Source organism: Lepus europaeus, chromosome 7 (assembly GCF_033115175.1).
Source record: "Lepus europaeus isolate LE1 chromosome 7, mLepTim1.pri, whole genome shotgun sequence".
Taxonomy (NCBI): Eukaryota; Metazoa; Chordata; class Mammalia; order Lagomorpha; family Leporidae; genus Lepus; species Lepus europaeus.
This window is the reverse complement of record NC_084833.1, coordinates 64761427-64774036: the sequence shown is the minus strand read 5'-3', so window position 1 is coordinate 64774036 and position 12610 is coordinate 64761427. Positions and strand designations below refer to the sequence as shown.

At 51.2% G+C, this 12610-nt stretch overlaps 1 protein-coding gene and 2 non-coding genes across 3 annotated transcripts; all 3 read right to left on the bottom strand.

The window, feature by feature from the left end:
- Nucleotides 1-6154: 6154 nt before the first annotated feature.
- On the bottom strand, nt 6155-12043 carry RPS3 (ribosomal protein S3). Its single transcript, XM_062196727.1, has 7 exons — nt 11940-12043; nt 10834-10964; nt 10480-10573; nt 9353-9447; nt 7255-7442; nt 6661-6857; nt 6155-6225 (listed from the first exon to the last, which is right to left on the bottom strand). Exons 1-6 carry the CDS (start codon nt 11967-11969, stop codon nt 6664-6666), a joined length of 732 nt encoding a protein of 243 aa, XP_062052711.1. The 5' UTR covers nt 11970-12043; the 3' UTR covers nt 6155-6225; nt 6661-6663.
- Nucleotides 6944-7089, bottom strand: LOC133764933 (small nucleolar RNA SNORD15). Its single transcript, XR_009866501.1, has one exon. It is a non-coding gene; the product is annotated as a small nucleolar RNA SNORD15 (small nucleolar RNA).
- LOC133764934 (small nucleolar RNA SNORD15) lies at nt 11094-11241 on the bottom strand. Its single transcript, XR_009866502.1, has one exon. It is a non-coding gene; the product is annotated as a small nucleolar RNA SNORD15 (small nucleolar RNA).
- Nucleotides 12044-12610: the final 567 nt, after the last annotated feature.

The window sequence follows — 12610 nt, the reverse complement described above, 5'->3', positions numbered from 1 at the left end:
CCTTTTTGCCGTTGGTTCACCCTCCAATGGCCGCCGCGGTAGGCGCGCTGCGGCCGGCGCACCGCGCTGATCCGATGGCAGGAGCCAGGTGCTAATCCTGGTCTCCCATGGGGTGCAGGGCCCAAACACTTGGGCCATCCTCCACTGCACTCCCTGGCCACAGCAGAGAGCTGGCCTGGAAGAGGGGCAACCGGGACAGGATCGGTGCCCCGACCGGGACTAGAACCCGGTGTGCCGGCGCCGCAAGGCGGAGGATTAGCCTAGTGAGCTGCGGCGCCGGCGGGGCTGACACTTTATATACTCTGCAGTTTTTACCATATACATGAATATGTATTATTTATCTGAAAGGCAGAGAGGTGTCTTCACTCCCCAAATGGCCACAACAGCAGAAGCTGGGCCAATCCAAAACCAGGAGCCTGGAGCTTCTTCCAGGTCTCCCATGTGGGTGCAGGGGCCATCTCCTACTGCTTTCCCAGACTATAGCAGAGAGCTGGATGGGGAAGTAGAGCAACCAAGATGAAAACCGGCACCCATATGGGATGCTGGCACTGCAGGCAGTGGCTTTACCCAATAAACCACAGCACAGGCCTGGGGCAATCTTCAGAAGTCAAAATAAAAGTACATAAACACATGTTGTTTTTGTTTGGTTATTAGACCTTTTAAAATATGTGAACCCCAAGAGAGAAAACAACGGCCCTGAAGCTTTCCCATAAGCCTGAGCTCAGCTTTGTTCCTCCTCTAGCCAGAACTTCTGGCCCTGTGCAGAGGAGCATCCGATCACTTTATGTTCAGGGTGGAGCAGGCTGAGCACAGGGTGCAGGGAGAGGCTGCAGGAGTCCTCAAAGACAGAAGGTACCTCATCTGCACTCTATCTTCTTGCCCTGTCTTGCAAACCCTTCTTAGAATGTGCTGTAGTGCAGGAGGCTAAGCCGCCATCTACAGCACAGGCATCCCTTATGGGCACCAGTTTCTGTACTGGCTGCTCCACTTTCTTTTTCTTTTTCTTTTTCTTTTTTTATTTTTGACAGGCAGAGTGGACAGTGAGAGAGAGACAGAGAGAAAGGTCTTCCTTTCCCGTTGGTTCACCCTCCAATGGCCGCCGCGGTAGGCGCGCTGCGGCCGGCGCACCGCGCTGATCCGATGGCAGGAGCCAGGTGCTTATCCTGGTCTCCCATACGGGTGCAGGGCCCAAGAACTTGGGCCATCCTCCACTGCACTCCCTGGCCACAGCAGAGAGCTGGCCTGGAAGAGGGGCAACCGGGACAGGATCGGTGCCCTGACCGGGACTAGAACCCGGTGTGCCGGCGCCGCAAGGCGGAGGATTTGGCTGCTCCACTTTCAATCCAGCTCCCTGTTAATGTACCTGGGAATGCAGCAGAAGATGGCCCAAGTGTTTGGGCTCCTGCCTCCATGTGGGAGACATGGGTGAAGCTCCTGGCTTCGGTCTGGCCCAGCCCTGGCTGTTGTGGCCATCTGGGGAGTGAACCAAGGGATTCAAGATTTGTCTCTCCCGCTCTGTAACTGTGACTTAAGTATATACACAGATAAAAAGAATTAGGAAGGGATAGAAACAGAATATTCAGGCACGTGGCCTACAGGTAAGCAAATCTCCCCCTCTCCAAAGCCCAGCACTGGAAGCAGGAAGTAGAGCCAGCTGCGGAAGAGAGAGGTGCCTCCAGGCAAAGCGGGAGACCCCAAGAGCCAAGCTAGCCTAGTACCATTCAAACACTTCCCATGTTAGTCCCTGCACCTTCAATTGTCACTGCACACCTATATTCCCATTTAACTAACACATGATGAAAGCTGAAATACAAGTAGGTGAAGTTCTGTGCCAGCCAGGGGCAGAGACTGAACCCTAACACAGGGAAGACTTCTCAAAGCTGCAGTCATCCAGTCTGCTGGACTTCCCTGTGCCAAGGTGCCTCAGCTTGGCAACCCCTCAGGTTGCAGTGCAGTCCCTTACATCTTCTTACCCAAACTCAGCTGGCGGGCATGTAGCGAGGTAACTCTCATACTAAAGGTACCAAAATGCCCCACACATCTGACAAGTTATAAGATGGCAAGCAGGTCTGGCCTCAAAACTGGCTGCTTACTGAACACCTTAAGCTGGGCCCTGGCTCAGCCAAGGGCAGAACACCAGTGGGCTCCCAGGAGACAGTTCTGGGTCTCCCAAGAATAGACAAAACTGCCTAGTAGTGGCTCAGGGATCAGGAGGTACAGCTTGCTCCCCTGCACACCCACTTTTATTCATGCAACACACCTCTCTGATGGTGACCGTGCAGTTAAGGCTGGAGATCAAGCTAAAGGGGGAACTGCAACACTGGCAGGCTGTGTACTGCTGGGGGTTGGCCAGGGAGGCGGGTGTAGTAGTCTGTGAGCTGCCATAACACCACACCAGACTGGGAGTCTAAACAAATTTGTTCCCAGTTCAGGAAGCTCTAAACTCTAACGCTGGTTTCTATTGAGGTCTCTCTTCTGGTCTGACAACAGCTACCCTGCGTGGTCTTTTCTGTGTGATCTCCTTCTCTTAAGGACACATGTCCTTTCTGATCAAAGCCCCAACTTCAAAACCTTATTGACCCTTAATTTCCTCCTGAAAGGCCCTTCTTCAGCATACAAATTTTGGGAGACACAACTCAGTTCCTCATGGTCAGGGAAGGCTTCACAAAGGCAAACTTCAGGTTCAGTCACTGGCGAGCAGGCAGAGTATGCGGCAGGTGCAAATGCACACGGGGGAGTGGTGAGGGCTGGGAGCTGCAAGCCCTTATTGGACAATCTTCTTTCAAGGCTGCTGCAGATGGGCTTTACCCAGGCATTTAACGGGAAGCTTGTACAGTCAGCAGCTCTATCTACTTACATAGGCTGTGGGTTGTCTAGGATCACGTGAGGCTTATCGCCTGTAGTTCACTGACAATATCTGAGTGCTCCACCTAGAGCTAGGCCCCATGAGAAAGGAATGTCCCATGCATCCACCCACCTTCCTGACAGCTGCTCCATTGGTGAACCACTCAGCTTCTGCGTCACAGCTCCGGCTCCAATAGTAAAACCATTTGGTCAGGCAACAAATACTTTAAAGAAAAAAACAACTCACTTGGGGGAGTAGACACAAGAGGTTTTGAAGGGAGCTTGCATTTCTTAATGAGCTGCTCTCTCACCTGAGCTCTACATGTGTCCTGTGCCGTTTCCTGAAAGCATTTAGAACAGCAAACTCCCCGATTTCCTCAGATCTAAAAGCTTTGCTTCTAGTGGCCACAGAAGTGCTCACTTTGACAATTCATCAAGTTATACCATACTCACCTACGTAAGTTTTTTGCACCACCAGTTATTTCTTCCTCCCCAAGCTGCTACTGAGAGGCACATTTCCTTTGCTACAGCACCACCTGGTGGAATATTAATAACACTACTTTGCTCCAGAGATAACTTTCAATTTCAAGTATACTGAGGTTTGCACCTGTGTAGGAGACCCAGCAGCTGCTCCTGGCTTCAGACTGGCCATTTGGGGAGTGAACCAGCAGATGCAAGTTCCATCTCTCCCTCTAACTCTGCCTTTCAAATAAATTATATATATATATATATATGATTAAGACAGAAGTCAGTGTAGTCCTCAGCCCTAAATAACCATAGGCTCAGTACGTGCAGACTCACCAACCTGACTGAATATATTTGGGGAGAAAAAAATCATGTCACATGACTAGTACATGCATTAGGCATGGTAAACTTAAAGGTTACTTAAAGCAGAGAGGACCAGTGGTGTGGCACATTGGGTTAAAGCCCCGGCATCCCATATGGGTGCCAATTCGAGTCCTGGCTGCTTCTCTTCCGATCCAGCTCTCTGCTATGGCATGGGAAGGCAATAGAAGATGGCCCAAGTCCTTGGGCCCCTGCACCTGCGTGGGAGACCCAGAAGCTCTTGGCTCCCGCCGTCATGGCCAAGTGGGGAGTGAACCAGCAGATGGAAGACCTCTTTGCCTCTCCATCTTTCCCTGTGTAACTCTTTCAAATAAATAAAAATTTTTTAAGATTTATTTATTTACTTGAAAGTCAGAGTTACACAGAGAGAGGAGAGGCAGAGAGAGAGAGGTCTTCCATCTGCTGGTTCACTCCCCAGACGGCTACAACAACCAGAGCTGAGCTGATTCGAAACCAAGAGCCAAGAGCTTCCTCCGGGTCTCCCATGAGAGTACAGGGGACTTGGGCCATCCTCCGCTGCTTTCCCAGCCATAGTAGAGAGCCGGATTGCCAAGAGCAGCTGGGACTAGAACCAGCACCCATAAGGGATGCCGGCACTGCAGACAGTGGCTTTACCCGCTATACCACAGCACTAGCCCCTAAATAAATTTTAAAAAAATAAAACAGATGGAGGATGTGTTGTGATCATAGGCAAGCAGCACCCTTTCAGGAAGGGAGAATACCACCTGCAAGATGCTAAGTTCTGGAGACCTACCGCATATAACGTGAACATATTTAACACTATGCAAAGTGCACACTTAAAATGCTCAGGATGGTGAATTTTCTTTTTTAAAGATTTATTTGCAAGTCAGAGTCACACAGAGTCGGGGGGAGGGGCCGGAAGGTCTTCCATCCGATGGTTCACTCCCCACTTGCCCACAACGGCCGGAGCATGCCAATCCAAAGCCAGGAGCCAGGAGCCTCCTCCCAGTCCCCCACATGGGTACAGGGGCCCAAGGATCTGGGCCATCCTCTACTGCTTTCCCAGGCCACAGCAGAGCTGGATTGGAAGTGGAGCAGCTGTGTTTCAAACCAACACCCATAAGGGATGCCAGGGCTTCAGGCCAGGGAAGCAACCCACTGTGCCACAGCACCGGCCCAAGGATGGTGAATTTTTTTTTTTTTTTTTTGACAGGCAGAGTGGACAGTGAGAGAGAGAGAGAGACAGAGAGAAAGGTCTTCCTTTGCTGTTGGTTCACCCTCCAACGGCTGCCGCAGTAGCGCGCTGCGGCCAGCGCACCGCGCTGATCCGATGGCAGGAGCCAGGTGCTTCTCCTGGTCTCCCATGGGGTGCAGAGCCCAAACACTTGGGCCATCCTCCACTGCACTCCCTGGCCACAGCAGAGAGCTGGCCTGGAAGAGGGGCAACCGGGACAGGATCGGTGCCCCAATCGGGACTAGAACCCGGTGTGCCGGCGCCGCAAGGCGGAGGATTAGCCTGTTGAGCCACGGCGCCGGCCGGTGAATTATTTTTTAAAAAAGATTTATTTATTTAACTGAAAGGCAGAGTGAGAGAGACAGAGGGTCTATTCCCCAGATGGCTGCAATGGCCGGAGCCATGCCCACCTGGAGCCAGGAGCCTCCTTCTGGTCTCCCACACGGGAGGTCCCAAGTAGAAACTGCTTTCCCAGGCCATAGCAGAAAGCTGGACCAGAAGTGGAACAGCCAGGACATGAACTGGTGCCCACATGGGATGCCGGCACTGCAGCGGCGGCTCCCTAGGATAGTGAATTTTATGCTTACAGTAGTTAACAGGGTGTAAGCACAGGTAATTCAGCGTGCCCAACATCCTAATGATGGGAAGCCCCCCTCCCCGCGAGTGATCAGAATCTGGCTAATCATCAGTGTTACAGGAGTTTCAAACCAACCTGTTCCCTTTGAAGTTCTGCCTGAATAAACCACTCAATCTTTTGTAAAATAGACACTGGTATGAAAGAAAAAAAATAACAACTTCGAAATGCCATGACAGGTAAACTGTTCTCCACAGAACAATGGCAAACAATAGGACTTAGGAATGTGGATCCTGAAAACGGCTTTATACCACATGGCCAGATTTACTGCAGAGCTTGAAGCTCAGTGGCAAAAGTAAATCCCCTTACGGTTAGAGATACTGGACTACATGAATCTGTAAAGGACCCTTGGAGCACATGACACACACATGACCACTGTAGTTATTCGAAGCAGTCCTCTTCTAAACCCATCCTCCTGACCGACATGACAACCACAATGCTGCTGGCTAAGCACCCTTCACTGTCGTTGGATTTTCCACCCCACAGGATTGATTATCTCTGCCAAGCTCTGCTCGGGTCCTTCCATTCTGTCTCTTGTAAAAACAACGGTAAAGCTAACAGAGTAAGGCATGCCCACACAGGCCAACGAGACCCTCACCCTCAGGCTGAAGATGGACAGTCAGTCAGGCTTTGCGTCTTTGTACAAGATTTTATTAAAGATCTTTATAAAGTAACATCCAGACTCCATACAGCTGCCAGGGAGACCCTGTAACCAAATAAAGAACAGTAAGAGAAACTTACATCTGAGTATTAGGATCTTTCATTTACCAAGTCGGCACACACCCACTCTTAGGGACTGCACGAAGTGTAGTCACAAAATACAGAGACCAACTGAAAACAAACAAAAGCCCCAAATGTGCTGGGCGTGGGAGGCTCAGAGCCACCACCACTCAGAGGGACTACAAAAGGACAGAAAACCTAATTAATACCAAGAATGCCTTCAAAACCTTGAGCAACCCAGTAGTCAAAACAGAAATTTCTGACAGAGGCAAACATACAACCCAACAGAATCATGAGCTAAATGGGCCCAGCTTTCCAACCTATATTCTCCCAGATGAAGCAAACATAATCCAACCATCATTCATCCAGTGTGGGAGAAGAAAAAGGAAACAGGACCCCCTCCTGCCCTGTGCAGACGTACCTGTTATGCTGTGGGGACTGGCTGGGGCATGGCAGGCGGCTCTGGCTTCCCACCCTTCTGCTCCGAGATGGGGGTGGTGGGCAGAATCTCATCTTTGGGTTCCACAATGCTCACGTGGTCGGGCAGGGGCTTCTTGGGGCCAATCTTACCACTCGGGTCCCAGGGCAGCATGATCTTCACCTTGATGCCCAACACACCTAGGAAACCCCAGAGTTAGAACCTAGTAAGGTTCACTAGCCCCTACCACAACAGCAAGAGTTACCCAAGAACCTCTGATCTGGTCCCTTCTCAGACAAATGCCTCTAAATCAATCAATGAACAGGACACTTCTGCCCAAGGAACCCACGCACAGCACCACAGAACGTGGCACTGACACAGCCCGAGGGCAGGACGTGACCTTTCTGACTCGTCATCGTGTCATCACCGAAGGGCACACAACTGGTCTTCCTGATCAGCTGTGTCAATGCCTATAGTTCAATGCAGGTAATCAATAAATCCCAGCTACTTCCAAAATGAATTTCCTCAAACCCTGGGGCACCCATGGAATGACACCTACCCACCAATGGCCCTCTTCACGCATTCCCAGTGGCTCACCCTGTCTGAGCAGCACATGGCGCACAGCGGTGTCAACATAGTAGTTAACAGGGTCCCCACTGTGGATCATCAGGCCGTCCACAAACTTCATGGACTTAGCCCTCTGTCCTCGCAGCTTCCCAGACACCACGACCTCGCAGCCCTTAGCTCCGCTCTCCATGATGAACCGCAGCACACCATAGCAGGCCCTTTGGAAGAACAGGGAGACACACTTGGATTACTACTGAAGCCGGAGCCTATTGACCCACCCCACCAAGTTAAAAAACAAAGATTTAGGGGCCAGTGTTGTGGCGCAGCAGGTTAAAGACCTGGCCTGAAGCACTGGCATCCCATATGGGTGCCAGTTCTAGTCCCGTCTGCTCTTCAAACAGCACTTCTTGCCTCTATCACATTTTTTCCTTGGGAAATTAAAGGCAAGCTCCTATTCCGAGTGCTTTCCAACCATGACTACAAATCAGTTAACTCAGAAAACTTAATCCACAGGGGCCAGTGCTGTGGCACAGCGGGTAAAGCCTTTAACACCCACATCACAAGTGGGCACCAGTCTCGGCTGCTCCACTAATGATCCAGCTCCCTGCTAATGCACCTGGGAAAGTAGCGGATGACAGCCCAAGTGCTTGGGCCCCTGTACCCACGTGGGAGACGGGGAGGAAAATCCTAGCTCCTGATTTTGGTCTGGCCCAGCCCTGACCATTGCAGCCATATGGGGAGTGAACCAGGGGATAGAAGACCTCTCTGTAACTCTGCCTAATAAATCTTTTAACAAACCAAAAACCTCTTGATAGCCCTCCTCCAGGCCAATTACAGCAGCAATCACAAGTGGTGAGCCCCAGGCAGATTATTCTAATATGTAACCCGGGTTGCCCAAAACTCCCACGATGATGGGATCTGGCCCTGCTAAGGCAGCCACAGTCAATCTAGAGCAGGCTGATTTTTAAGCTGGTAATTCTGTATGGCCTGTGAAATATTATTATAAACATCCAAACAGCCCTTTAGCAGCTACTACCCCTGGTGTAGTTAAACTTGACAAACACACTTCGAAGCTCTGTAAACACTGCAGTCACTCAGTGACTCACTGAAGCCTCCTTAGGAAGCCCGCACTGCACGTTCCAGTGCCTCTGCTCCCTCCAGATGTGGCAGAGGGTTAAGCTGCTCCTTCTGATTCCAGCATCCCATATGGGTGCCAGCTGGAGTGCTGGCTGCTCCCCTTCTTTCCAGCTCCCTGCTAATAATGTGCCTGGGAGAGGAGAAGATGGCCCAAGTGCTTGGGCCCATCACCCAACATGGGAAACCCAGACTAAGCTCCAGGCTTCTGGCCTAGCACCAGCTGTTGAAGTCATTTGGGAAGTGAACCAAGGGAGGGAAGATTTGTCTCTCCCCGTTATCTTTCAAATATCAAAGAAGTTCAGTACCTTGCTTAGTTTAAGAACTTCCATTCCCCCAAAAAGCCCCCACCCCGACCCCAGGGCTCTGTGCTAAGTACTGACTAAATTCCAAACAGCCAGGCAAGGCTTTCCAACCACTTCACAAACTTGAGAGAACACACTGAAACCTCACCAGCAAGCCCAGCTTTGGCGGCAACCTAACTTCATGCCTCTCATACCCTGTGCCACCTGTCACCTTACTATCTACGCACAGCCCACCACCTTCAGTACCTGAATTTTAAGCTCTCTCATCAGGACTGCTTTCTCGGTTATAGTGCCAATAAGAGTGACAATCTCAACCGATCAAATGTCTTCTATCTTGTTCTTTCGGGGCACCCCACAAATTACCAGTAACAGGCTGACTTGCCCACCTCCCAGAGGACACTTAAATCTCATCCAGAGACCAAGGAGAATTGGTCCCCTCCCTAGACATCTGTTTTTGCTCTCTTCCCAAGCACCCAGAACACCTGTCCACCTTTTCTCATTTTTCTTCTTCAGTCTTCTTAGCCTGCGGCCAGCAAAGGCATGGATTAACAGTACTGTGTTGCTGGAACCCTCAGAGGCTAGCAGAAGCTGTCACTCAAACACAAGTTCATTTGTGAAACCAGCAAACAGCACACACCACGTCCTGATGCACACAGGAGGGCATGACCACCAGGCGGCACAACACTTACCTCCGTACAGCGAGCCCTCCTAGGAGTTTGTAACGCAGAGACTCTGCCTGGGCAATGGCACACAGGCCCCTCGTGGCCACCTTTTCAGCATAAAGCTTTAAAGGAAGCAAAGCACACCCTGTTACCTTCACCCTTGTTTTCAATTGAAAGTCAGCACACTCATTTCTTTCCCTACACATATGAGGGTACCTCAAAGGGTTTGTGGAAAATGGAACTCAAAGGTAAGTTTATTTCAGTGCAAGCATTTTTGAAACGTATGCATGACCAGTCTTCAAAGAGCACAGGAACAAGAAGAATCATGAAAAAAGCCACAGACTTCAAATTTTGGAGGGGCATTAAAATAAGTATCTCTGGGCCGGCGCCGCGGCTCACTAGGCTAATCCTCCGCCTTGCGGCGCCGGCACACCGGGTTCTAGTCCCGGTCGGGGCACCGATCCTGTCCCGGTTGCCCCTCTTCCAGGCCAGCTCTCTGCTGTGGCTAGGGAGTGCAGTGGAGGATGGCCCAAGTTCTTGGGTCCTGCACCCCATGGGAGACCAGGAGAAGCACCTGGCTCCTGCCATCGGAACAGCGCGGTGCGCCGGCCGCAGCGCGCTACCGCGGCGGCCATTGGAGGGTGAACCAACGGCAAAAGGAAGACCTTTCTCTCTGTCTCTCTCTCTCACTGTCCACTCTGCCTGTCCAAAAAATAAAAAAAAAATAAAAAAAAAAAAAATAAGTATCTCTGAATTCCATTCTTCCATAAACCTTTTAAATTATATCACAGTAGTATCCCTCAAGTCCAAAAGCACTCCTGCCCACACCCAGGACAGACGCAAGCGGACCAAGCCTCACTGCCCCACCTCTGGCTCCTCCTACAGCTTCACCAGGGAGACCAATGGCACAGAGCATCCACTTTGTGTCACCTGCACATTCAGGTGGTGTGTAACATCATCATCCACCAGAAATGAGCACCACAGGGTTGTAAAACCAAACCACTGCCCACTGAGAACCTCAACCAATGCCAATCCCACTGTAACACTCACTGATCATGTGTAGGTCTCCATGGTGAATAAGGGATTTCAGAAGCACCATTCTAAAGAGCCATTTTGACGTCCACTTAACCTCTGGCATGAGCCAGACCACTCACCTCTACGCTGCCCTCTGGGAAGCCAAACCTCTTCTGAACAACGGCGGTCAGTTCCCGGATTCGCCGCCCTTTCTCACCGAGCACATTCTGAGTCCTGAGGCAAGAAAGAGACCACTGATGACGCACCCAAGATCCTATATGAACTTTAAATCTTGCATTTTACACATGGTACTAAAGCCCCACTTATCTGCCCCAACACAAATATAAATTGTACATGACAGAAACTAATGTTCAATTTTTAAAATGCCACTTTAACGCCAGATTCACTTGGCCATACCCTTCAAATTTATAGAGAGTGATTTCCTTAGTGTATACAACTAGAGATCACTACCCTCCAGTCAAGTGATATTTTACCTGGTGGCTAAAATAATGATTTCTGTCCTGGTTGGTGTAACTCGGACCTCAACTCCAGAGTAGCCATCTTCAGCCAGCTCCCGGGTGAGAAACTCGTTCAGCTCAGCTTTGAAGATGCCGTCAGCAACAAACTAACCAAAAAAGCAAGTTCAGAATTAAAGGAGGGGCAGGCTCACTTCCCCCTGGACCAGCCTAGCCTATCAGACGCCAAGGCATCCTTCATCAGAATTCAATACTTGTGCCAACAGGGATGCTGCAACCCTTCTCAGACAAATGCCTCTAGGTCATCTTGGGGATGTTGCTTCCACCAGGGCCCTTTCCAGGATGCCACAGAACGCAGCACGGCAGGAAGACCCCCGGGGAGAGCCAGCACCCCCGGTCAGACTCGTCATCACCTCTTCATCGAAGGGCCTCAGAATTCCTCCACTCTGCGCAGCAGGCACACTGCTCTACCTTGTCATAGGAGCAGGCGTGGGCTGCAGACCTGGGTCGAAGCGGTCTCACCTGCACCCAGCCAGGCCACCCCGCCTTACCTTGTGTACCTGTGAGCTTACCGACGGCGGCGCTGCCAACCCTAGCTGCTGTGGAATTTTAACAACGATATACACACGCAGGATGGCAAACTATGGATGTCTAAAGCAAGCGATTTTGACCCAAAATGACTTCGAAGTTAAACCCGAGGGAGCTTCCTGCCCCAACGGGACAAGTGAGACCTGTACTGTCGGAAGGCGGCACCCAGGTACCCGCAGGGCGGCAAGACGACGCTGCTATCTGCCCTTCCCACAGCCATGGGTCAAGAAGCGAGAGAAACGGCTCACGCCCCTCAAACTACTACACAGTCACTAGAGTTGTTGACCAAGACAGGCTCCCCGGGACAGGTGGGGCGCCCCAGGGTCATCGCTGCACTCTTTCCAGCCGGCCACCAGCGCCCGCCTGGCTCGGGCCGCGCATTCAATCCACCGCCATCCGCGGCCCGCGGCCACACCACGCACTCTATGCCACTGCCCAAGGAAGGGAACGGAGCTCGGCGTCTCGCGGAGGCGACCCGAAAAGTCCCCGACCCGCGCGGCACCGCAGTTCCCTGGATCCGGGCTCCAGAAGCTCACCTTCCTCTTCTTAGAAATCTGCACCGCCATCTTGCCGCCGCGCGCAGCCGAAGGGAAAGGAAGTGGCTCGCGGACGGAAATGAGTATAAACGGCTCGGCGCGACGACGAAGAGCGGCGCGACGTCGACGCCTGCGGGCGCTCATGGGAAATGTAGTTTTAACGCAGAAAGGCCGTAAAGGAGAGAAAAGAGCGAAGGAACACCTGTAGTCGGAATCAGGAACTGCTAGGGGACTTAGAGTCCCATTCTCTAGTTTTGAAAAGGACGGAGAGGCTCAGAGTTTCAGCAAGAGTTTAGCCAGCGTGGAACCCTGGTCCCCACACTTTCAGGTCGATGCTAACGAGTATCTACCGAGTATCTACCGAGAGCTCCCATTCTCCCCAGTCTGTATCCATTTCCTCCCTTCCCAATGATGATAATACCTACTATGTGTTAACGTCCTAGGAACTATTCTGTGCTCTTTATGCTATTAACTCATCACTTGCATACAAGCTGTTACAACCTATAGCAGAACTCAGGGTTCTGGCTCACGTGCGCACAATTCTTCTACATTTAACTTCGGCACTAAAATAACTCTGATGCAAATGCCTGGTCCTTTCATCATGAGATTATAATAAAGCGGATTTCCGTGGGAGCTAAGCAGAGGGACAAGGGAAGGGAAAAGAAGTGGAT

Coding starts and splice junctions, on each gene's coding strand:
- RPS3 (XM_062196727.1), bottom strand. CDS start 11,969: ATGGCGGTGCAGATTTCTAAGAAGAGGAAG. Junction 10,574..10,833: donor ATCATTATTTTAGCCACCAG/GTAAAATATCAC, acceptor TTCTTGCCTCAG/GACTCAGAATGTGCTCGGTG. Junction 7,443..9,352: donor GGAGGGCTCGCTGTACGGAG/GTAAGTGTTGTG, acceptor GTTCTTCCAAAG/GGCCTGCTATGGTGTGCTGC.